The sequence below is a fragment of the Desmodus rotundus genome, chromosome 13 (assembly GCF_022682495.2).
Source record: "Desmodus rotundus isolate HL8 chromosome 13, HLdesRot8A.1, whole genome shotgun sequence".
NCBI classification, from domain to species: Eukaryota; Metazoa; Chordata; class Mammalia; order Chiroptera; family Phyllostomidae; genus Desmodus; species Desmodus rotundus.
The window spans coordinates 23569516-23596625 of NC_071399.1; the positions used below are offsets into that span (position 1 = coordinate 23569516).

Below are 27110 nucleotides of genomic sequence, written 5' to 3' on the forward strand. Positions count from 1 at the left end.
GCAGGCCAGAAGGTATTGGCAAGACATACTCAAAGTGCTGAAAAGCAAGTACCTACAACCAAGATATCTCTGCCCAGCAAAGCAATCATTTAGAATATGCAGACAGATGAAGAGCTTCCCAGACAAGAAAAAGCTTAAGGAGTTCATCATCACCAAATCAGTATTACAGGAAAGGTGAAAAGACCTCCTTTAAGAAGAAGAATAACAAGATCAAAACTATGAACAATAAAATGGCAATAAATACATCACAAAACTAAATAAAGATGCAGAACAGAAACAGAATCAGATAAAAGAATATTTTGATGGTTTCCAGAAGGGAGGGGGTTGGAGGGATAGGTGAAAAAGGTCAAGGGATTGAGAAGTACAAACTGGTACTTAAAGAAGAGTCATGGGGCTGTAAGTACAGTGTAGGAAATAGAGTAGCCAAAGAACATAAACACAGGACCCATGGACATGGACAGTGGTGTGGGGATTGCCCAACAGAGTGGGAGGGTTGGGTGGAGAGGGCCAAAGGGGGAACATTTGGGACAACTGTAATAGTATAAACAATAAAATATAATTAAAAAAGAGAAAGAAAATTTAAATTAAAAAATAAATGCAATAAAAATATATATACTCTGTATTATTTCACATAGTACATGGCTTGAAGTTTTGCTTCCTCAATAATATCTTTAAAAAAATTAATAGACCTTATTTTTTTCAGGAGTTTGTCTTTAAGAAAGATGAAGTGGAAAGTACAAAAAAGTTCCCCTACACCCTCCTAACCTCTTAGGTACTCTGTTATTAACATCTTGTATTAGTATGGTGTTTGGGTTATAATTTATGAGCCCCATAGATATATTACTATTAATGAAATCTTATAGCTTACAGTAAAGTTTTTTCTTCTGTTTCTGTTCTGCTTGTTCATTTATTTTGTGTTTTAGATTAAATTATTGATAGATATGTATTTATTGCCATTTTAGTTTTATTTTTTAATTTTTTTTCTCCTTTAGTAGGACCTTACATTTCATGTAATACTGGTTTTGTGGTTACAAGCTGCTTTAGCTTCTTTTCTTAAAAAATATATTTATTGATTATGCTATTACAGTTGTCTCATTTCCCCCCTTCACTCCACTCCATCCTGCACACCCCCTCCCTCCCATATTCCACCCTATAGTTCATGTCCTTGGGTCATACATATAAGTTCTTTGGCTTCTACATTTCCTATACTATTCCTACCCTCCTCCTGTCTATTTTCTACCTACTATTTATGCTACTTATTCTCTGTAGCTTTCTTCCCTCTTTCCCCCTCCCACTCCCCTGTTGATAACCCTTCATGTGATCTCCATTTCTGTGGTTCTTTTCCTGTTCTAGTTGTTTGCTTAGTTTTCTTTCGTTTTGGTTTTAGGTGTGTTTGTTAATAACTGTGAGTTTGCTGTCATTTTTACTGTTCATAATCTTTATCTTCTTTTTCTTAGATAAATCCTTTTAACATTTCATGTAATAAGGGCTTGGTGATGATGAACTCCTTGAACTTGACCTTATCTGAGAAGCACTTTATCTTCCCTTCCATTCTAAATGATAGCTTTGCTGGATACAGTAATCTTGGATATAGGTCCTTGCCTTTCATGACTTGGAATACTTCTTCCCAGCCCCTTCTTGCCTGTAAGGTCTCTTTTGAGAAGTCAGCTGACAGTCTTATGGGAACTCCTTTGTTGGTAACTGTGTTCTTTTCTCCTTCTGGTTCTAAGATTCTCTCCTTCTGTGTAATCTTGGCTAATGTAATTATGATGTGCCTTGGTGTGTTCCTCCTTGGGTCCAGCTTCTTTGGGACTCTCTGAGCTTCCTGGACTTCCTGGAAGTCTATTTCCTTTGCCAGACTGGGGAAGTGGTCCTTCATTATTTGTTCAAATAAGTTTTCAATTTTTTGTTCTTCCTCTTCTCCTTCTGGCACTCCTATAATTCAGATGTTGGAACATTTCAAGATGTCCTGAAGGTTCCTAAGCCTCTCCTCATTTTTTTGAACTCTTGTTTCTTCATTCTTTTCTGGTTGGATGTTTCTTTCTTCCTTCTGGTCCACACCATTGATTTGATTCCCAGTTTCCTTCCGATCACTATGGGTTCCCTGTACATTTTCCTTTGTTTCTCTTAACATAGACTTCATTTTTTCATCTAATTTGCGACCAAATTCAACCAATTCTGTGAGCTTCGTGATTACCAGTGTTTTGAAGTGTGCATCTGACAGGTTGGCTCTCACTTCGTTGCTTAGTTGTATTTTTTCTGGGGTTTGATCTGTTCTTTCATTTGGACCATGTTTTTTTTTTGTCTTGGCGCACCTCTTATGTAGAGGGGTGGAGCCTTAGGTGTCCACCAGGGCTGGGTAACGGTGGTAGCTGTGCTGTGATGCTGTAAGTGAGGGAGGGGCTGAGAGGGAGCAATGGCATCTGCTCCAGTCTCTGCCAGATTTCAGTCTCTCCCTGCGTTACCCGCAATCATATTGGACCTTTCTGGTGCTGCTTCCTGGGTAGGTGGGTTTGTGTACATTCTAGGACCCTGTGGGTGCCTCCAACAAACTCTCCTGTGAGGCTGGGAGTTTCTCCAGCTGCTGCCTCAACCCCTACGGGCGTTTTCAATCAGAGGTTTGAGGCTCTATTTCCTCGTGCTGGAGCCCTGGGCTGCATGGTCTGTTTTGCTCCCCTTCCGTTCCTCCTGGTTTATCCATGCTCCAATGTGGGGCCATAGGGTCCGCCAGCCACCACCTTATGGGGTCTGCTAGCTGCAGCCTGGCCTGCCCCATTCCACAATCTGCCACATCACTGGGTGTGCCAGCCCCCACCTTGGCAGGAGTCTTCTCCACCCCAGGTGCCTGTCTGCACCCTTACTACTGGTCTGGATGAATGTTTCTTCATTATCTCCTTGGTTGTTGGACTTTCTTGCAGTTCAATTTTCTGTCAGTTCTGGTTGTTTTTTGTTTTTAAATTGTTGTCCTTCTTTTGGTTGTGCGAGGAGGCGCAGTGTGTCTACCTACGCCTCCATCTTGGCCAGAAGCCCTTTAGCTTCTTCTTGTTTCAGAAACTATATGTCCTTTGATTATAACAGCTTCTGTCAACATTTAGAAGTTAGGGGGGATTCACAGGCAGAAGAGAATTAAGAGGAAGACATTGTAGGTAGATAAAAAGGGAATGGAATAACTGGTGAATAATATTGGTTAGTGGCTAAATCTGCACATTTCACGTCTAGGAAGTGAAGATAAAACTTTATTTACAAATCTTCATGAACATGACTTTATTTACTCCCATCTAGGGCCATTGCTATTATCAAGGATATGCCGCAGAGATTCCAAAATCAGTCGTGACACTTAGCACCTGTTCTGGACTCAGGTAATGGCATATTCCAGAGATGTGCATGATGAACTATCTCGTGTAACACTTTAATTTTTAGAAATCCCTTGAATGGTAGAGTGAATGCAAAGGAAATATAGGCTTTGATTGTGTTTCTTCTCATATATATATATATTTTTTTCCTTGTCCTCCTCTCATCATTTTTCAATATATTTTTGTCTCTATCCTAGCTAGAGTGATAAAGTTTATTTACCAAAAGCCCACTAGTATACAGAATATTCACATTTATTAACCACCTAGAACCACAGTGACTCATAAATGCCACATAGACAGAAGGTGTAAGACTGGATTGAAGTTAATTTGAGTAAGACGGTACTATTCTCAGATTAAATTAGACCGTAAAGACCACTATAAAGTTTCTATAAAATATTTTCCTTATTTTTGATTTACGGTGGTCAGTGGAAATGTGTATTAATTACTAACATTTGTTTTTATTTGTTTAAATATTCAGAGGATTATTGCAGTTGAAAAATGTCAGTTATGGAATTGAACCATTGGAATCTGCAGCTATGTATGAGCACATACTTTATCAAATAAAGAATAATGAAATTGATATTTTTTCTTTGCAAGAAAATCATCCTACAATCCAAACTGCAAATCAGCCCTATAAGATTCTTGTGAAGTCAGAGGTAAGCAACCATTTTCTGAAATCTTCATTTTGCCAATTTTGATAAACCAACTCACACTGAAATGTGTTATGTTTGGAAAACAAACTTAAACTGATACTGATTATGTTAAAACCTCTTGTAAGGTATTTATTTTAAATATTATATGAATATATAAATAAAAATATTTATTCCTATAAAATTTAGAGAATGTAATAGAAATAAACACACATACTTCAAAGTGAACATTCTTCCATTTCCCTAATTGCATTTTTCTGCATATGTACATAGTTGCATTATTACTGAATTTGCATCCTACTAATAGAATGCTACCAAATTTGCTGATTATTGTTTTGTCAGTATTTTTTTGCCAATACATATTTTTTCTTTGTAAAAGAGTACTATTTTGTTGGAAAATTTGAAAGTAGAAAAATGTCAAGAAATTGTCCCAAATATCATTGTTCAGAGTCAGTGCTCTTAGAATTTTGGAATATCTGGTGCAATTCTTTTAATATATCTACTTATAAATGTGGATTTATGAATGTATAGATTTTTTAACAAAAAATAATTTAAACATGTTGAGAATGAACCATAATGCCATTGCCTAGAGGTAACTGCTGTTGTGCAATCCACTGCCATTGTTTTGAAGTATTCTCTTTTATATTTTTCACAAGTATTTATGCATACTTAAAATTTATATATATATTATAAAATGATGTCATATTTTACATAGCTATGATTTCACTTTAATTGAGAAATTAACTTCCTGAATATACCAACTTTTTGAGCAATCATTTTACTTTAAATACTTGCATCTAAGAGTAGACATATTTTCGAAGGTTTTTTGAATTAACCTACTTATCTTCCTCCTTAAGAATATTTATACAACTTTACATTTTACCATTAGTGGTTAAATAAATAAATCCCTGTCCATCTGTTCTTCTCAAGTTGGATATGCAATTAAAGAGAAGCCAAACAAATAGCAATGACTACAACTAGAATTTAGTGTATGATAAACTCTATCTCACTGTTGCTCTGATTTGCTTTTATTTATTTTGGCTACGATGTTGGTTCCAATACAAATTCATAAAACTGCCTTTCCAGAAACCATAAAAATGGTAAAACATACTTGTATGTAGAGACAAAAATTTCATTTTTTGATGAAACTACAACAGGACCCCAACCTTCATGCCAGCTCTGGAAACCACCAACCTTTATAGCAATCCAGCAACAGACACGATTGAAGACAATTTCTGCAAGTGAAGTAGATAGAACTCTATCGCATAAAGTAGATTGAAAACCTTTACGGGATTCCACGAACACTGTTCTGTGGCAGAGGGGAAACCTGAAGAGGGAACATGCTTTGGGAAAGACAAATAATACTGTCCTTGCAGCCAACCCCCTCCAAATAGTTAGCAATAAGAGAGGGAGTGGAAGAGAAAGAGATAACATACAGTGTGTGCTGCCTCAGTTTGAAATTCAAGTCTGTCAGTCTATAGCTACAAGAACTTGGGCGAGTAACAAAACCTTCCTGTGTTTACATTGTCTCATCTGGAAAAAGTCAATAGTAAAAATAATACCCTACTATTACAATTATTTCGCAGGTCAAATATTTATAAATAAAAATTACGTAGTGATCAATAAATATCGCTCCTACTACTATTAGTATTTGTTCACCATGTTTTCCAATGTAGTGGAGCAATGTAATTGGAAGTAATTAGAAAATTTCAGATATAAAACCAAGTGCAATAATAAAATAAAATAGAAACAAAAGTTTTAGAACCTAGAAGAAACCAGGGTTATCACTGCAGGAATGGAGATAAGTGGATGTTGGTATGTGTTTTTGAATTCTTGACTTTCACAGGGAATGCGACAGTTGCTTTTCTCGATAGGCTTAAATCTATAGGTTTGATTAAGCATATTTTCACATGCACTAGTGTTTTAACTAGTACAAATATAGTGAACAAAGAAAAACAAAGCACATAAAATCTATAATTTAGGCACATGTCACATTTATGAAAGAGGACACAAACTTATAATCTGGGTGAACACCTTCATTGTAATCAGAATTGAAAAATAGAATATAAATCAAACAATATACAAGGAAGGTCTTATCTGTTAAAAACATATTGTACCCCTGCCCTTTCCTTAAACCCTGCCAAAGTAAAAAGGGATTGTTTGAAATGGCATAAACATATAAGCACAAACAGGAGAGAAGTAACAACACTGGGAATTAAAGAGCAGGCGTGGCTAGCTAATTCAGCCCCTAGAAAGCGGAATCCCAAACTGGCGACGGGGATAAGCGCTAGGACGCCTGGTAGGTGCAGCAGCACTACTCAGACCTTTCTGGAATTACACGTCCCAATACGCAAGGAAGTGATTTTAAAAGTGGACCAATGAAGAGAATTGGTTGAAAATGTGTTCTCTAAGTATTCAGAAATCCTGATGTCCTTCCCTGATAGATTGTCAATGTTGTAGACAGATAATTGAAGACTGTTTCCTCTGGTCTGTGAAATGGGACACCAGGAACAAATGTTCTACTGTGTGTCACAAATGTTCTATCACATGTGACAAATGTTCTATCACATGTCACAATAGAGGAGAAAAACCATACTGAAACTAATGTGACTAAGATAAACTTAGCACACTGGGACTTGGGACCCAGGCTGACACATTCTAACAAGTGTATCAAAGATGCCTTTCCAGGAGGGAATGACATCAGCCAAAATAATCTAAATTGACCACAGTGACAGCAGGTGTTTCCTAATAAACAACCCAGAGAAATTATTTTCTGTGAAGACAACAGCTCCTAAACTCCACATGTGGTCACAGATATTAAAATAAGCTGTTAAATGCCTAGTTCTTAGTTCAAAGGGGCAACAGATATAAGATGAAACAATGTGATATAAAATATAGATGTGTTAAAAAAATAAAAATTTTAAAGGTTAAGACACAAAAATGTAAAAGGTAAAGAAAACAAAATGACAATGTTTTTATAGAGGTAAGATAAAGTATTTCACCTACAAAATAAGAGCAGAATGCTACTTGAAAAAATAACATTCAACAAATAACAGATAACAAATTACAAATACCAAATAATTCTTGGAAATTAAAAGCATAATAATAAAAATGTAAAAACACAACATAAAATTCACAAGATAAAATTCCAGAAGCACACAAAAAGTCGAAAGACAAATAAATAATGGGGACATTTGATAGATAGGAAATGAAATTAAAATATAAATATGGATGATACAATGGTAGTTCCAGTTATACTGGAGAAAATTGAGTTGAATAAGTCGGAGAAAATTCAGTTGAATAAATGAGAGAGCAATCCAAGAAAAACTCTAAACATTACTTGAGTTTCTTGACTTACATTTAAAAGGTCTGGTTTTTATACATATGGAAGACACAGGATGGCATAAAATTTCCCAGCAGCCACACTAAAAGCTGAAGGGCAATACCTACCCAATTCCTTAAAATGAGGCACAGTAATTGCCAATCTACAATTCTGTACCCAGCCAGAACTACATAATTGAAATCTTTTGATTGAGACAATTCTTTTATTGCTAATGTGAACTGTCCTTCCTAATGTAGAAAACAAAGAAGCCACAGTTAAACAGAAACTAGAGACGCTAATCTGATCAGTAGCCAGCCACAATGACAACATATTCACGAGGAACACTTGTCAAATAGAGAGAAATTTCAACCAAGTGAGAAGATAGAACAACTGTGTAAACAGCTGTCCTCAGACTGTATTGTTCATGAGAATCATTGAAGGTCAAATGCCATTAAGTTTTTTAAATTTTTATTTTTATTGTTGACACTCTTACAGATATTCCCATTTTCCTCCCCTTTGCCCACCTGCACCCAGCCCCTGCACCCCCTTCCCTCTGGCCAGCACTACACTGTGGTCTGTGTCTATGAGTTATGCATACATGTTCTTTGGCTCATTCAATCACCATCTTTCATCTGGTTCCTCCCTTCCCCCCCACCCCCAGCATGGCAGCTATCAGTCTGTTCCATGTGTCCATGCCTCTGTTTCTGTTTTGCTTGTCAGTTTATTTTGTTCATTATATTCCACATATAAGTGAGATCATATGGTATTTGTCTTTCCACAACTAGCTTATTTCACTTAGCATAATGATCCATCCATGCCGTTGCAAAAGGGAAGAGTTCCTTCTTTTTTGTAGCCACATAGTATTGCATTGTGTAAATGTACCACTGCTTTTTCATCCACTCATGTACTGCATCTGCCGATGGGTATCTGGGCTGTTTCCAAATCTTGGCTATTGTAAACAACTCTGCCATAAGAATAAGGCGGCTATATGTTCTTTTGAATTGGTGTTTCAGGATTCTTAAGATGTATTCCCAGAAGTGGGAATCATTGGGTCAAAAGGCAGTTCCCCTTTTAAATTTTTTGAGGAAATACTTTTGTTTTCCACAGTGATTGCACCAGTCTGCAATCCCACCAAGAGTGCACTAGGGTCTCCTTTTATCCACATCCCAGTCAGCACTTGTTGTTTATGGATTTATTGATGGTAGCCATTCTGGTAGGTGGGAGGCAATGTCTCACTGTGGTTTTAATTTGCTCCCTATGATGATTAGTGACATTGAACTTTTTTTTTAATATATCTGTTGGCCATTGGTATGTCCTCTTTGGAGAAGTGTCTATTCAGTTCCTTTGCCTGTTTTTTTAATGGGATTGTCTTCTTGGTATTGAGCTGTATAAATTTTTTATATATTTTGAAATTAACCCCTTATCAGATGTATCATTGGCAAATATGTTATCCCATACACTAGGTTCCCTTTTTATTCTGATGAGGTTTTCCTTTGTTGTATGGAAGGTTTTTGTTTCCATTTATTTATGTTTTCTTTTGTTTTCCTTGCCCTAGGAGGCATACTGACAAAAGTATTATTTTGAGAGTTGTCTGAGATTTTACTGACTATGTTTTCTTCAAGAGGTTATGTGGTTTTGCAACTTACATTTAAGTCTTTTATCCATTTTGAGTTTATTCTTGTGTATGGAGTTAAGTTGGTGGTACTTTCACATATTTGCATGTGCCTGTTCAATATTCCCAACACCATTTATTAAAGAGACTGTCTACTCCATGTATGCTGTTGTGTTCTTTGTCAAATGTTAATTGATCATAAAGGTGTGGGTTGATTTCTGTGTTGTTCCATTGATCTATATGCCTGTTCTTTTTTAAAAAAAAATTTTATGGTTATTCAGTTACGGTTGTATGCCTTTTCTCCTCATCCCTCCACCCCACCCCAAGAGAAGAAACAAGCAAACAAAATATATGCCTGTTCTTATGCCATTACCAGGCTGTTTTGATTACAATGGTCTTGTAGTATGGTTTGATATCAGGTACTGTGATCTCTCCAACTTTGTTCTTCTTTCTTAAGTTTGCTGAGGCTATTCTGGGTCTTTTTTGGTTCCACATAAATTTCTAGGATATTTGTTCTATGTCGGTGAGATATGACATTTGTGTTATAATAAGAATTGCATTGGATATGTAGCTTGCCTTGGGTAGTGTGGGCATTTTAATGATGTTAATTCTTCAAATGCGCAAATGCAGTAAATTCTTCTACTTGTTTGTACTTTCCTCACTTTCTTTCTTCAATGTCTTATAATTTTCCAAGTACAGGTGTTTACCTCCTTGGTTAAATTTATTCCCAGGTACCTTATTTTGTTGTTGTTGTACAGTAAATGAGATTGTTTTCTTAGAATCTATTTCTGATAGTTTGTTATTATTGTATAGAAATACCATTAATTTCTGAATATTAATTTTGTACCTGCTACTGAATTAATTTAGTAGATCTAGTAGCTTTTTGGTGTAGTCTTTATGGTTTTCTATGTACAATCTCATGTCATCTGCAAACGATGACAGTTTTATTTCTTCCTTTCCAATTTGAATGCATTTTATTTTTTCTTCTTGTCTGATTGCTGTGGCTACGACTTCAGTCTTATTTTAACTAGGAGTAGTGAAAGCAGACATCCCTGTCTTTTTCCTCATCTTAAGGGAAATGTTTTTGCTTTTGCCCATTGAGTGTGACTGTTGGCTGGGGTTTGTCCTATATGGCCTTTATTACACTGAGGTATGTTCCCTGTATTCCCCCTTTGCTGAGAGTTTTTATCATATCTGGGTGCTGGATTTTGTCAAAGCTTTTTTGTATCTGCTGATTTGATTGTGTGGTTTTTTCCCTTCATTTTGTTTATGTGGTGTGTCATGTTTATTGATTTGTGGATATTGTACCAACCTTGCATCTCTGGAAAAAATTCTAGTCGATCATGCTTATGACAAATACCATTAAATTCTAAAGCAACAAAGGTAGCTCTCAGTGATATAACATAACTCTTATGCAGAGTCTAAGGTGGGTGAAATTTTGGTTGATTCCCTTCCTGGCTTTGACTCAAGGTCCCTAAGAGTCCCTCCTTAGACTACATAAATGCAGTCAAGAGTAAAGGGAAAATGGTATGTCTCCCCATTGGTACAGGTGAGCTTGGACAGCTGCTTTTCATTGGTATCTCTTCTCTTGGAGAGGGGGCAATATCATTTTTGGATAATTGGCCTTTTTTTATACTATAACCCAAAGTATAATGTGTCCCTAATCTCCTCTTAGACTTGAAGGAACTGCATGTATTCTAAAATAAAAACAATGATCAGAAAGAAATAAACATGACCCATATGAATGAATATAAATATAGACAAGATAGGAAAATACAAAACTCAAAGTGAATGAAAAACAATATTGACATTATTATATATTCATGTACAACCTTGGAAGGGGGTGATGGGAACATTCTTTGTCTTACTTATGGAAATGGTTACATGGCTGTATACATTAATACTAATGCATATTACTGTATATTTAAAATGGATGCATTTTATTGAGTGTAAGCCACGATGAAGTCAACTAAATAATCTGAGGTATAAATATGAGAAAATAAAAGGCAGTGTTTGGGGGAAGGTTGATGGGAGTTTGTTAGCCTGAAGGTTGGAGGAGGATCATAGAGGAAGGTTTTTAGAGGAAGGAAATATGGTTTCCCCAGCACTGCAGTAACTTTTTTCTAAGAGTATAAAGTAAAAGCTTCTGATTTGAATTTCTAAAATGTTTATTTGGAATCTCTCCTGTTCATTTATTCAGTCAACAGCCATCCTTTTATTTTCCTATACTCTGTATAACTTTATGTATCTATAGTGATCTATTCCTCTACCTATGCCTCTCTGTGTACACATATTATGTAGATAATCACAAACAATATAAGAATTTTAGATACATTTTATTTAATTCACCTTTTCTGTTTCACAGAAAAAATCAGATGTTGTGCTATTGAAAAAAACTCTGAAAATACAAATCATTATGGATAAAGCCTTGGTATGCATTATTGATGCATTTCATTATATATTTATTTTGTGTTTAAATACAAAGGAATAAGAAAAGGAAACATACCTTTTTGTAATACAGATGTAGATAGCTTTAAGCTTTTTTATATTAATGTAACTCATATTAATGTAGCTATCACAATATATGACATTTGCTTTTTGTCTAGTAATGTCTTGATAAGTATTTTCATGCTATGACTCTTAATATTTCTGTCCTCCTAGCATAGGGGTTTTAAAATTTTCATTTGCATATAGTGGCTTTATTTAAACAGTCTTTGTCACTTGGGCTATTGATAATTAGTGATTATTGAGACATGTGAGCTCATTTCCATAACCATATTTTTTCTTTCTTTTGTCTTACTTTTACAATGTTTAGGCTTACAATGGATCACCTTCACTCATACCACATGTACGCTGCACTGTGTGAATATACAATGTGGTTTATTGGAAAAGGTCACATATAGAAAACTCTCAAAGTCTAAACAGTTTCTAAAGAACTAGGAAAATAGCATCTCTTTTGTCTGAATCAGAGAACTCTGTCCATTGCATTTCCTGTCAGTAATCTTCTGCAGACTTGCTGGAGATGGTTGAAAATCCCAAGATGCCACTTTGTATGCTTTCCACAGACAGAAATGTATGTGAACACACAACTAGAATCATTTCACAGAAAATTATGATTTTTGTTCCCAAAATAAGGACATATTCTTTTTTCTTTATCCTCACCTCAGCTGAAGACATTTTTTCCCATTGCTTTTAGAGAGAAAGGGAGTTCGATCAGGGAGAGGGGGAGACTATACACACACACACATATGTATAGAGAGAGACATTGATTGGTTGCCTTCTCATCATGCCCCAACCAGGAATTGAACCTGCAACCTGGGTGTGTGCCCTGACCTGGAATTGAACCTGTGACCTTTGAGTCTATGGGACAATGTTCCAACCAGTTGAGCCACACCAGCCAGGGCAGGACATATTCTAAAAATTGTTCACTGTTATGGTACTCAGACCTCTCTGTTAGACCAAAAGACTTGTTAGTTTAGTTACGGATTTGCGTTCTGGTTTTTACCCTTAGTATTTATACAATCTTGGAAACTTAACATTTAACCCTAATTTCTATATATGTAAACAGAAAGATAATCATAACCCTATCATTTCAATATGATTGGTTAATACGTAAAGACCCTGGGCTTATGTCTAAAACATTAAAATTTGATAAATTTGAATTCTGCTTTTGTCTTTTCACCTAAGTTTTTATTGTAACATTTTTTATCTATTTAAAATGTGGTAATACATTCATTTTCACCAGTGATTAAGAAAGAGAATTTGCCTTTCAGTATGATTATATGGGCTCTGAAGTGGCAGTAGCAGTGGAGAAAGTTTTCCATATCTTTGGTTTCATCAACACTGTAAGTGGTTGTGATTCATATTTTAAATAAGAAACATTCTTATTAATGCAATAACGTTTCTATAAAAAGTATAGTCCTACCAATCAGCTTTATTCACCAATGGATGTTATCTCCAAATAACAGTAAATTGAATAGATTAGCATTATGTATAGAGATGTAATGTTATATGTGTGATTACCTAAACTATATATCATGCATCTCGCTTTTCAGATGTTTTCCCAGCTAAAAGTGACCTTTATGTTAACATCTTTGGAGCTGTGGTCAGATCAAAATAAGATTTTATCTGATGGGGATGCTAGTGAAGTACTGCAAAGATTTGTGTCATGGAAAGAAAAAGTTTTGTTTCAAAGGTCCCGTGATATGGCATTTTTATTAATGTAAGTACCTTATTTGCATTAATATGTGATTTATCGAATTTGATGTTAACTATCACAATTACATATAAAGTCTAATATGTATAATGACAAAAATAGTGTATGAGTACAGTGTTTGTAAAGTGCAAAATTAAAAAAATAAGATAACATGGAAACATGATAAATCATTGTAGGCCATTATTCTCAGAGTGGACTATTTACCTATGAAAACTGAATGAACTGGAAAATGTAGAACGCCTTGGGATGAACCAAGGCCTCTGTGGTTTTAAAGATTTTCTTAGATGCAAATAATTTATACCATCATTTTAACATTAAAGAAAATACAAATAAGTACGTTTTTACTACTTCACAGGTTTGTCATGTGCAAATCATGGCAGTAAGCTGTGCTGACTTTTATGTCTTAGAATTGTGTCCATCCAGCACTCACAGTAGTGTTGATTAGTATTTTTTAATTCTCACCCAAAGACAGTTTTTCAATGCTTTTAGAGAGAGAGGAAGGGAAAGAAAGAGGGAGAGAGAAACACTGATGTGAGACAGAAGCATGAATTGGTTGCCTTCTTGTGGGTATCCCGACTGGGAGCGAAACTTGAAACCTGGGTATGTGCCCTGACCAGGAATGGAACCTGTGACCTTTCAGTCTACAGGATGACACTCCAACCAACTGGGCCACACTGTCCAGGGCTGATTAATTTTCTGGATGGATTAGGTGCTGCTGGGTTCTGGGATATGTGTCAAGTATCCTTTAAAACCTAACTTTGTAGGATTTATGGGAGATTACCCAAACACAGAGTGATTAACTGCATTGGACAGGATATGCAATATTTACATTTTAAAGAAAACATAGCTCTATTGAAGTATCCAAGTCTTAAAAGGTCATTAACGTTAATAATTAAGAATGCATTCATCAGCACGGGCCAGTGTGGCCCAGTTGTTTGGAGCATTGTCATACACACCAAAAGGTTGGGCATTCAGTTCATGGTCAGGGCACATACCTAAGTTGTTCCCTGTCTGGGGCTCATGTAGGAGGCAACCAATCGAGGTTTCTCTCTCATGTTGATGTTTCTCACTCTTTCTCTCCATTCCTCTCTCTCTAAAGTCAATAAACATATTTTTAATAAATAAATAAGTAAATAAATAAAATAAGTAATCAATTAGATGCATTGATCCACAAGAGAAATGTTATTTTTTAGTTACAGGAATTATTCTAACTATGTGGGAGCAACATATCATGGAATGGCATGCGATCCAAAACTTGCTGCAGGAATTGCTCTGGTATGCGTTTTATTTCCATGTCTTCAGTAGTTAGATACGATTTGAAAGCTAAAACCACTTCAAGGAAAGAAAGTTCGTATAAGTGTAACTACCATACTGTTTTGACAGATTTTTAGAAAATGCTTTTTTATAGAGTTTTAAACTGAAATGATACAGTTTTAAAAGGATTTTTATTATGGTAGAATACATAAACGGGAATGGCGATATCACTTCAAAGTCAATTATTTGGCATATGTACTCACAAGTAAGTTCACTGTATCATATGGTTCTATTTTCAATATTCTGAGAAGTCATCATACTGCTTACATCATTTTATAATCCCCAAGTTCATATTGTATTCATGAAAACATCACCAATACTTTTTTTCTGTGTTCTTTTTGAAATAGCTGTCATCCTAATTGGTATGAAGTGATATCCCATTGTGGTTTTGATTTGCATTCCCATGATTATTAGTGATACTGAGCATATTCTCATGCACTTTGGCTTTTTGTATATCATTTTTGGAGAAATAGCTGCTCAAATTCTTAGTCCATATTTTATTTTATTTTTTAATTTATTTTTATCATTTTTAATTTTCAATCACTGTTGAAATACATTATTATATTAGTTTCACATGTACAGCCCAGTGATTAGATATTACATAGCTTAATATATGATCATCCCAATAAATCTCATCACCTGACACAATGCATAGTAATTGGACTATTACTGACTGTATTCCCTATGCTGTAGTTTACGTCCCTGTGACTATTCTGAAGCAACCAATTAGTACTTCTTTTTTTTTTTAATATATTTATTGATTATGCTATTACAGTTGTCCCATTCCCCCCCCACTCCACTCCATCCTGCCCACTCCCCTCCCTCCCCCATTCCCCCCCTATAGTTCATGTCCATAGGTCATACTTATAAGTTCTTTGGCTTCTACATTTCCTACACTATTTTTACCCTCCCCCTGTCTATTAATCCCTTTACCTTTTGCACCCATCCACCTGACCCCTCTCCTCTCTGGTGACTGACAAAACATGTTCTGTATCTACTTTTCTGTTTCTTTTATGCTGGATCTTTTGTGTTTTCTACAAACAAGATCATGGCAGCTGTGAACAGAGAGAATTTTACTTCTTCCTTTCCAGTTTAGAAGTCATTTATTGATTTTATTGCTTGATTGCTCTGGCTAGATCTTCCAACATTATGTTAAATAGAACTGGTGAGAGAAGGAACATCCTGTCTTACTCTTGATCTTAGAGGAAAATCTTTCAGGAATTCACTAGTGGGTATGATGTTAGTTGTGAGCTTTACATATGTTATTTTTTGTATTGAGGTAGTTTCCTCATATTCCCATTTTGTTGAGTGGTGTTTATTAAGACATGTGTTGAGTGTTGTAAAATGCATTTTCTGCATTAACTGAGATGATCATGTGGATTTTGCCCTTCATTCTGTAAAAATGGTATATTACACTGACATATGTTCCTATGTTCAGTAATCTTTGTGTCCCAGGAAAAAAATCTCGGTTTTGGTGTATAATACTTTTAATGTGCTACTGAATTTGGTTTGCTTATATTTTGTTGAGGATTTTATATTAATGTTCATCAGGTATATTAGTCTGTAATTTTTTGTTGTTGTTGAGTGTTTTGGTATCAGGGTAATGCTGGCCTCATAGAATAATTTTGTGAGCATCCCCTCTTCAATTCTGTGGAAGAGTTTGAGGAGAATTGTCATTAAATCTTAGCTAAATATTTGGTAGAATTTGCCAGTGATTCAGATCCACCAAAGCCTGAATCACTAGTAAATTCTGATTTAAAAGCCTGATTCAAAGCCATCAGGTCCTGGGTTTTTGTTGTTGTTTTGTTGTTGCTGTTCTTGGAAGGTGTTTGATTACTGCTTCAATCTCCTTACTAGTTATTTGTCTCTTTAGATTTTATTTTTCTTCATTATTCAATCTTGATGGGTTATATGTATCCTTTTTTTGTGGCTTATTAATAACCTGAATGTAGTAAGATGTTGAATCTTTGTCTCAAGTGTAATGAGTACAATCATGTACCATATAATGTTATTTAGGTCAACAATGGACCAGATCTTTGATGGGGGGGTCCTAGAAGATTATAATGGATCTGAAAAATTACTATCACCTAGTAAGGTTGTAGCCATCATAACTTCATAGTGCAACACATTGCTCATGTGATTCTGGGGATGTTGGTGTCAACACACCTGTTGCACTGCCAGTTATATAGAAGTAGTAATACAATCACACACAGTACATAATACTTGATAATGCTAGCAAATGACTATGTTAGTGGTTTTTGTATTTACTATACTATTTTTATTTCTTAATTATTTGTTATTGTTGTTCAATTATAGTTGTATCACTCTTTTCCCCATTGCTCTCCCATGCACCGTCCACCCCCCATCCATCCCCACAATCCACCCCCACCCTGTTGTCCATGGGTACTTTATACACGTTCCTTAGCTTGCCCCTTCCCCTTCTTTCCATCAGTATCGCCCTCCAAATTCCCTTTTGTTAGTGTCAATTTATTCTTTATTTCCATGTCTCAAGTTCTATTTTGCTTGTTTGTTCTGTTGATTAGGCTCTTCTAATAGGTGAGATCATATGGTATTTGTTGTTTACCACCTGGCCTTTTTCACTTATAATGTTCTCCAGTTCCATCCATGCTGTGGCAAAGGGTAGGAGTTCCTTTCTTTTGGCTGTGTAATATTCCATTGTGTAAATGTGCCACAGTTTTTTTAATCCACTCATTTACTGATGGGCACTTTGGCAGTTTCCAGCACTTGTCTATTGTGAATAATGCTGCTGTGAACATTGGGTGTATAGATGCATTTGAATTGGTCTTTCAGGATTCTGAGGGTATAGTCCCAGCAATGGAAACACTGGATCAAAAGGCAGTTCAATTTTTAAATTTTTTAGGACGTTCCATACTGTTTTCCACAGTGGCTGCACCAGTCTGCGTTCCCACTAACACTGTACTAGCGTTTCCTTCTCTCCACAACCTCGCAAGCACTTATTGCTTGTTGATTTGTTAATGATGGTCATTATTATTATCATCACCATTATTTTAGAGTGTACTGTTTCTACTTATAAAAGTAAGTTTGCTGTAAAACATTACATCATATTATATTACAGCAGCCTCCTACATCTTGTTTTTATTGCATTTCTTGATTGCATCATTTTATTTAGTGTTTTATCTAGTCTGGTGTTGCTTTGTTCAACATGGCCCCTAAGCATACAAAATCACTGTTGCAAATAAGTGACCAGTTTGAGTGATAGCTGTGGTGACAAAATTAAAAGTGACTAAGTACTACAAAGGAGGAAAGTCAGTGCATGCTAGCCAGCCAGGCATATTTTATTTCACCATGGCCATGATATCTCCCTCTCCCTCCCTCTGTCTCTCCCTCCCTCTCTCTCCATATATATACACACACACACACATACATATGAGATATATCATATATATGAGAAATATATGAGATATATACCAGATATTATTATTTCTTCAAATTAGTTGTTTATCAAGAGTGACTGAAATAAAAAATTTAATTGAGTCCCATCATTATCATGGAAATGGCTTTAAAAGAAAAGTGGTCAGATGAATATTATTGCGTCTTATTTTCAACCAGTAAATAGCTGCCATTGATAAATAGATAGCCAACAGTCTGTCCAGAATGCTCAAGATATGTTACATAATGCAACATGCCTGTTCACGTTGGAGGTCGAGGGGAGGGAAGACTAGGAAATAATTTACGTGAACTTCTTGACTCCATCATACAACACAAGCACAAAAGCACCACCCATCCCTCTGACAACATGGGACCATGCACCCTGGAAAAGGCTTTGCCTACTTGATCACCAGCAATATTCCAGCAGTCGAGCGAGCCTGTGTACATGATATCAGTTCCTTTGTGCCCTGACTGCATCAGCACGCACTGACAAACAGTGTCAAATGGATAGGAAGCCAACCCAGGTGATGAAGATGTGAGCATTCTTGGGATCTGGAAGCATTCCCTTTGCATGTCTCAGATATTGAAGTAGGCAGCTCGGTAGATGATAATACCCTGCACAGACACATTAAAGCCTTGGTACACACCTCTAATCCAACCAGATCTGTAGATCTCAATGAAGCAGTCATTGAGGTCTTTGAATTCCCTTTCAGCTGCAGCTTTACCCATATCAGTGGCTAGACGAGTATGGGAAAAATCCAGAGTGTATATAAAAGAGAGTGAGATGGCCCCAGTGGCACCACCTGATGCCAGATTCCCTGCAAAGAAACACCAAAACTGTGTTCTCTCATGCACAGCACCCAGGAAGATCTGCTTGTATTTATCTTTAAAGGCAAAGTTGACAGTCTGGGAGGGGATGTAGCTGATGACATTGGCCAGGTTACCATACCAGAAGGACAGGATTCCCTTCTCCTTGGGGGTACAAACCACATAGTCTGTAATGCTTGTATCTAAGGTGATTTGCTTGCTGGCATGCTACACGTGCAGCAGCAGCTTGACCCACTTGATCGACACTACCACTGTCTTGGTGATGGCCATGGCCAATCCACCTGCCAGGAAGTCCTTGGGGAAAGACCCCAAGACAGCAGCATCTGCCATGTTGAAAGGAAAGAAGGGGTGGGGTGACAGCGGGACTGGGCTCATAACCAGCTGGAACTCCAGAGCTATAGATAGCCACAGTCTTAAAGATCAAGAACAAATGACGGAAGGACTGTTGAAGGACCTCTTCATTGAATGGAACAAAAGTAACAAATTCCAGAAGGGCCTATATTATACATGGAGAAGATTCTAATGACCTGCAATGAAGACCAGACAGAGGAGTGTATCTCCCTGCATCACAGTGATGATGGGCAAAGCAACACGTTTGTTTGTGATACTGAACAAAACTGGACCCAACCACAATGTTGAATTTACTGCCAGCTCTAGGTGGCTTAAACAATTCAAGAATCAGTGACCAGAGGGCAGAGGGGAGGGATTTTAGGGGAAAAGGGTGAAGGGTTTGCAGGAGCAATTATGGAGGACACATGGACAATAATGGGGGGGGGTGTTGGAAATGGGAGGGAGGTGGAGAGTGCTGGGGTGTTGGGCGGCGGTGGGGGGAAAAGGCAGAAAACTGTACTTGAACAACAACAACAACAATAATAATTTTAAAAAGCATATAATGAAACAAATTTCAACTCAAATTATAAAGTTATAGAAGAAAAAAAACATATAAAAGGGGTTGCAAGATGGTCCTGGCATAGGAGGATCTAATTTGTACTTCCTCCCAGAAACAAACTGGAAATAAAACTGAATTGGGGAACAGTCACCCTGAATTACCAAGTGAAGGCTATCTGCAAAGTAGACTTTTAACCTAGGATGGAGGGAAACCACCTTGAGACCAGTAGGAGGGATGAGGTGGCAAAACAGGGTGGCCCTGCTCCCACAGGTGGCAGCTGAAGTTGTGGAGCAATAGCATTATGCAGAAGCTTCCTGCTGAGAGGAGTGATTCCTGGACCTCAGACTGGGCTTCCTAGCTGGGAGTGCCAAAGCTGGGATCAGCTGCCCATGTAGCATACATTGGTGAAAGACGGTGGAGTTTCTATCTACTGGGAGAGATGGAACCTGCTGAAGACAAAGCCATTTTTTTAAAGGTCCAAAGCACCCTGGGTTCTGGCAAAGGGAGGGTGGTGCACACTGGAATCGCCTGAGGAGAGTGTGAAGTGGGGGGCATTGGGAAGAGACGTGGGGGAATGGTTGCTGGGATCCCTGTGCTGGGTCATCATGCAATATTGCAGCAGCCATTTTTTCTTGAGAAAAGCAAGGCCCTTCCAGGGAATCAGCCTGGGGAAAAACAATTATCCCACCCTTTGGGATACCTGCTCACCCTACCTGTTGAAATCTCACTCACTCCATCCTCTGGAATTTGATTTGCCCCAGCCTGCTTCTTAACTCCTGCTGTGGAGACAGCAGCATAGGCAGGCTCAGAAGGTGTCAGAGACTGGCTTTGGGTTGCAGCTTTCCTTACACTTCCATGGGAACTGGACTGGCACTTTCCCATCATGGGAGAGCTGATAGACACACCCTCCTGGTTTTGGGCAGACCCAAACTCTGGGTTCTGCAGGCCATACCCACATGCCCGCTAGGGGCTCCACCCTGCAGAGTTCAGAGAAATAATCCAGGATAGACTCAGATGTGTGGCTCTGGACCAAGTAGGACTCCCACCATCTTCCCTGAAGTCTGAATGGCACCTCCCCTTCCTGGGAGATTCAGGGGCCCCACCTGCCACATTCATCCAGAAGCCAGTTCAGAAACAGCTGTTTCAGGGACTGATTGACAGCCAGCTGGCAGGCAGAGACAGGCAGAAATGGATCTTGTGGTGCCTTGGGACTTTTGTTTACCCACCCCTGGACCCAGTGCTGATAAAAAGCCAGCTTTGTAGAGCAACTTGGCCCATCCTGGCTGTGGCCAAGCCTGGAGGAATCAGCCACAAACTCTGGATCACTTTTAGCTTCACCTGTAGCCCTGCAGTGGGCCAGATATGGACAGCATCCGATATTGTCTTGCATCAGCTTCAGACAACATTGGAGCAGTATCGAAAGGGAGATCACAGCAGGCAGGCACTAAACTCTGCTGAGACAAGTGCCACTTTGGTCCCATTATTTTCTTGTTCATAGCTTTATTAATTTTTCCATGTTTGCTATTTTTTCTTTCATATTGGCTATTTCATATTTCTCCCATATTCTTTTCTTTAGTATTTTAACTCTCTCCTTTTCTTATTCTTTTTTTCTTTTTGTTATTTTAGTTTTTTTCCCGTTTTTCTCTTTCTCTTTCTTTTTTTTTTTTTTCTACTCCCACATTAGGCTTTATTCTGGGATACTCTTACCACATGAACTCTTCCATTGTTAGAACCAAGATGGCGGCATAGGTAGACACACTGTGCCTCCTCCCACAACCAGAACTGACAGAAAATCGAACAGCAAGGAAATCCGACACCAAGTAGATAAAAAAGAAACATACATCCAGACTGGTTGGAGGGGTGGAAATGGGCAGCCGGGGTGGAGAAGACTCGCATGGCTGTGGCGGGACTGAGACCGGCGGAGTGTGGGACAAACGGGGCAGGCAGTCTGACCACTAGCAGCCCCTGCAGCCCCACATTCACACACAGATAAACTGAGAGGGCCGGGCACAGAGTGGTGGAGAACTGGGCGGGCAGAGCGGCAGGTAGCACCCTGCCGCCCCACATTCGTGCACAGAAAAACCCGGAGGAACGGTGGGGAGCGAAGCGGACCACCTAACCCAGTGCTCCAGCGCAGGGAAATAAAGCCTCAAACCTCTGATTGAAAACGCCCGTGGGGGTTGGGGCAGCAGCAAGAGGGACTCCCAGTCTCACAGGAGAGTTCGCTGGAGAGACCCACAGAGGTCTGGAGTGTGCACAAGCCCACCCACTCAGGAACCAGCACCAGAGGGGCCCAATTTGATTGTGGGTAGCAGAGGGAGTGATTGAAATCTGGTGGAGAGTGGAGCGGGTACCATTGCTCCCTCTCTGCCCCTCCCCCAGCATACAGCCTCACAGCTCAGCCACCAGCATTACCGCGCCCCGGTAAACACCTAAGGCTCCGCCCCTTTAAGTAATGGACATGCCAAGACAAAAAAAAAAAAAAAAAAAGGCCCAAATGACAGAACACTTCAAAGCTCCGGAAAAAATACAACTAAGTGAGGAAGAGATAGCCAACCTAATGGATGCACAGTTCAAAACACTGGTTATTAAGACACTCACAGAATTGGTTGAATTTGTTCGAAAACTAGATGAAAAAATGAAGTCTATGCCAAGAGAAACAAAGGAAAATGTACAGGGAACCAATAGTGATGTGAGTGATGTGAAGGAAACTGGGACTCAGATCAATGGTGTGGACCAGAAGGAAGAAAGAAACATCCAACCAGAAAAGAATGAAGAAACAAGAGTTCAGAAAAATGAGGAGAGGCTTAGGAACCTCCAGGACATCTTGAAACGTTCCAACATCCGAATTATAGGGGTGCCAGAAGAAGAAGAGGAAGAACAAAAAATTGAAAACTTATTTGAACAAATAATGAAGGACAACTTCCCCAGCCTGGCAAAGGAAATAGACTTCCAGGAAGTCCAGGAAGCTCAGAGAGTCCCAAAGAAGCTGGACCCAAGGAGGAACACACCAAGGCACATCATAATTACATTAGCCAAGATTAAAGAGAAGGAGAGAATCTTAGAAGCAGCAAGAGCAAAGGAGACAGTTACCTACAAAGGGGTTCCCATAAGACTGTCAGCTGATTTCTCCAAAGAGAACTTACAGGCAAGAAGGGACTGGCGAGAAGTATTGCAAGTCATGAAAGGCAAGGACCTACACCCAAGATTGCTCTATCCAGCAAAGCTATCATTTAGAATGGAAGGGAAGATAAAGTGCTTCTCAGATAAGGTCAAGTTCAAGGAGTTCATCATCACCAAGCCCTTATTATATGAAATGTTAAAGGGACTTATCTAAGGAAAAGAAGATAAAAAATATGAACAGTAAAAATGACAGCAAACTCACAGTTATTAACAACCACACGTAAAACAAAAACAAAAGCAAACTAAGCCAACAACTAGAACAGGAACAGAACCACAGAAATGGAGATCACATGGAGGGTTATCAATAGGGGATTGGGAGGGGGAGAGAGGGGGGAAAGGTACAGAGAATAAATAGCATAAGTGATAGGTGGAAAATAGACAGGGGGAGGGTAAGAATAGTGTAGGAAATGTAGAAGCCAAAGAACTTATAAGTATGACCCATGGACACGAACTATAGGGGGGGAATGTGGGAGGGAGGGGGTATGCAGGATGGAGTTGAGTGAAGGGGCTGAAATGGGACAACAGTAATAGCATAATCAGTAAATATATATATATATATATATATATGTATATATATATATATATATAAAGGAGACTTCCATTGTTAATTAAAAAATTGTTACTTAAAATTCTCAAAGGGAAAGATAAGCACAAATTATATTTTCTAAGATATTATTGAGGCGATAAGTTTTTATATGCCTGTGTTTATCCAAACAATTGAACAGATATGCAGTAATCAACAAAGGAAAAAAGCAAACAAAATACAATCGGAGATGTTGAAATTAAGAACAATGTAACAATAGCCAGAGGGGAGTGGGGAGGGGATTGTGGGGAGAGGGGTTTACAGGAACTACTATAAAGGACACATGGACAAAATCCAGGGGGAGTGTAGAGATGGGGGAGGGAGGTGGGATGGCTGGGGTGGGGTGGAGGGATGGGGAGAAAATGCAGACAAACTGTAATTGAATAACAATTAAAATGTAAAAAAAAAACCCCCAAAAACAAAACAAAACAAAACAAAAAAAGACTTTCTCTTTCTTATTCTTATTTTTTCTCTTCCTTCTTTCCTCTGATATTCTTTTTCTTTTCTTTTATCTTCTCATATTCTTTTTTTCTTTTAATATTCCTTTTTCCTTTTCTCTTATTCTTTTCTCTTTTGTTGTTAGAGTTGGGATTTTGCTTGTTTTTGTTTTGTTTTCATGTGATTTAACCAAATAGCATATGATTCCAAATACATGACATTATGGAAAAGGAGAAGCTATGCAGATAGTGAAAATCTCATTGGTTGTCAGGGGTTTACATCTTCCTGACATTACTACTTCTCAAATTTTATTTATTTTATTTTTTTTAAATTTTTATTGTTATTCAATTACAGTTGTATGCCTTTTCTCCCCATCCCTCCACCCCACCCCAAAATTTTATTTTTTAAGAGAAAAGAAATGTTACTTTCAAGGTGTTATAGTATTCTGCCTTCAGAAAAAAATTAATTTCACTTACTATCCTAAAACTATTTCTTAATTTTGTTATTTATTTGTTGTTGAAGTACAGTTGTCTCCATTTTATCCTGACCACTCTCCCCTGCCCCACCCACCCTCACCTCCCACATTCAGTCTTCCCCCCAGTTGGCTTTCTTTCTTTCTGGAGCATAGTATTCCATTGTGTAAATGTACCGTAGTTTTTTGATCCACTTATTTACTGATGGGCACTTAGGCTGTTTCCATCACTTGGCTATTATAAATTGTGCTGCTATGAACATTGGGGTGCACAGGTTCCTGTGAATCAGTGTTTCAGGGTTCTTAGGGTATAGTCCCAATAATAGAATTACTGGGTCAAAAGGCAGTTCCATTTTTAATTCTTTGAGGAAATTCCATACTGTTTTCCACAGTGGCTGCACCAGTCTGCACTCTCACAAACAGGGCGCTAGGGTACCCTTTGCCCCACATCCTTGCCAGCACTTATTATTTGTTGATTTATTAATGGCAGCTGTTTTGGTAGGTGTGACGTGATATGTCCTTGTGGTTTTAATTTGTGTCTTTCTGATGGTTAGTGATGCTGAGCATCCTTTAACATGTATATGGCCCTCTGAATGTCCTCCTTGGAGAAGTGTCTGTTTAGGTCCTTTGTGGATTTTTAATTGCATTGTTTGTCTTCCTGGAGTGGAGTCATGCAAGCTCTTTACAAATTTTGGAGATCAAAGCCTTGTCCAAAGTATGGTTGGCAAATATGTTTTCCTATACAGTTGGTTCCCTTTTCACTTTGCTGACGTTTTCTTTAGCCATTCAGAAGGTTTTTAATTTGACGAAGTCCCATATGTTTATTCTTTCCTTTCTACCTTTTGCTCTAGAGGATATATTGATGAAAATATTGCTGCGTGGAGTACCTGAATTTTCCTGCCTATGTTTCCCTCTAGGACTGTTATGGTGTTGTGAATTCTTTTAAATTTTTTATTCATCCTGAGTTTATTTTGGTGTATGGTGTAAGTTGGTGGTCGAGTTTTGTTTTTTTGCATGTACTTGTCTAGATCTCCCAACGCCAGTTGTTGAAAAGCCTATTTTTACTCCATTTGATGCTCCTGCCCCCTTTGTTGAGCATTAATTGACCATAGAGACATAAAAAATCCAAGAAGAGGGAAGACTCCTAAAAGTGTTTCTGAAGTCAAAACTGATTTTCAATTCAATCCTTAAGAATTTGTGTATTTTTCCTAGAGTTCACTAGAAAAAAAATACAGTTACTAAAACAATGCTTATTGTTTTAAAATTTAAAGTTATTTGAATTTAAATCAGTAATATAATAAAAACATAAAATAACATTATTTTATCTGTTCAATGCCAATGCCATCTAGATTTAAAATACCAGTTTTCAAAATTTACCACTTTTTTGTTTTACATATTTCTAACAAAATATTGAGGTTACAGTAATGGAAAAACTGGCAAAATCGAAATAGTCTCAATTTTAATTAATAGTATTGTATCAATTTAATTTTTTCTTTTTGATAATTGTTCTATGGTAATGTAACATGTTAACATTAGGGGAAGATGAATGAAGGGTATATTTGAAATCTATAGGCTACCTTTGGAATTTGTCACATAAGAAAAAACTTTCTTTCCTTAAAACACTAAACACTGTTGGAAACATAGGAAATAAGATTTTTTACTAATATATTGAAATATAAATTGATATAATCTGTATCTCATATATATAATAAAACATAAACAAAAAAGAAGAAAATACTGAGCTTTGGAATACTATTTTCTTGCTCTTGTATTTGCATTTAGGTAGTATGCCCACAAATTACTTGTATAAAGATCAAAGGGGTGAAGAAATAACTTAGGCAACATTTTTTTGTGTGTTCAGTACCCAAACAGGATAACTTCAGAGGCGTTTTCAGTTGTTATGGCACAGTTGCTTGGGATTAACCTGGGATTCACATATGACGACATCTATCATTGTTACTGCCCAGGAACTACATGCATTATGAACCCTCAAGCAATGTAAGGTGTTGTTGTGATCAAATCTGTGTCTTTGGGGGGAAATGTTTGTAGTAGTGTTTGATGTATAAGCTATAAGCACCTGCAGTATAATTTGGGTAAGACGATTTTTTAATTAAATATATATATATGTGCTAATTTAAAGCTTATTAAATAAAATGAGTATTGGCTATTGCAGAAAATGTGCCCAATATTTCCATATTCAATATTATAGTCTACAGAGAAAGTGTTGATAATGACTTTCTGGGGTTTACTAGAGTCTTGAGGCTAAATTTATTTATCATTATAAACATATGTCCCAAACACTGACTGTGTTGCAGGACAGTGTGTGTCTGTCCCATGAACAGTTAACAAGATAGGTAAGTCCTGCCTGTCTTATACTAGTGCATTAGAGACAGAAAAGTAAAAAGTGGCCATAGAATAAACAAAATATAAATATCTTATGATAGCTTTTTAAGAAGGAGATAAATAGGGCATAGATTGGGAGAGGAAACTTTCTAATAAAGTGGTCTAAGAAATAGTTATGTTGGGACTTGGAAGTGAAAGAATGAATCTGGTCATGTAAAGAACCTGTTGAACCCTGGCTGGTGTGGCTCAGGGGACTGAGTGCCAGTCTCTGAACCAACATGTTGCCGGTTTGATTCCCAGTCAGGGCACACGCCTGGGTTGCAGGCCAGGTCCCCAGGTGGGGGTGTACGAGAGGCAACCACACATTGATGTTTTCTCTCTTTCTCTCGTTCTCCCTCCCTTCCCTCTAAAAATAAATAAATAACATCCTAAAAAAAACTTGTTGAATATTTTTCAGGGTAAGCAAGGGAGTGATGAGTTGATAGCAGGAAACTTG

The 27110-nt window shown here is 37.6% G+C and overlaps 1 protein-coding gene and 1 pseudogene across 1 annotated transcript in view; one reads left to right on the forward strand and one right to left on the reverse strand.

Annotated features, from left to right (window-relative positions):
• Positions 1-2416: 2416 nt before the first annotated feature.
• Positions 2417-27110, forward strand: part of LOC139440492 (A disintegrin and metallopeptidase domain 3-like) — a 173865-nt gene continuing 149171 nt past the window's right edge. The window contains exons 1-8 of the mRNA XM_071220147.1: positions 2417-2503; positions 3283-3359; positions 3832-4009; positions 11303-11368; positions 12711-12782; positions 12993-13159; positions 14347-14428; positions 26133-26269. Of these exons, the coding sequence (XP_071076248.1) occupies positions 2417-2503; positions 3283-3359; positions 3832-4009; positions 11303-11368; positions 12711-12782; positions 12993-13159; positions 14347-14428; positions 26133-26269 (866 nt within the window). The remainder of the gene's footprint in view (positions 2504-3282; positions 3360-3831; positions 4010-11302; positions 11369-12710; positions 12783-12992; positions 13160-14346; positions 14429-26132; positions 26270-27110) is intronic.
• LOC128779842 (ADP/ATP translocase 2 pseudogene) lies at positions 18180-19036 on the reverse strand (annotated as a pseudogene).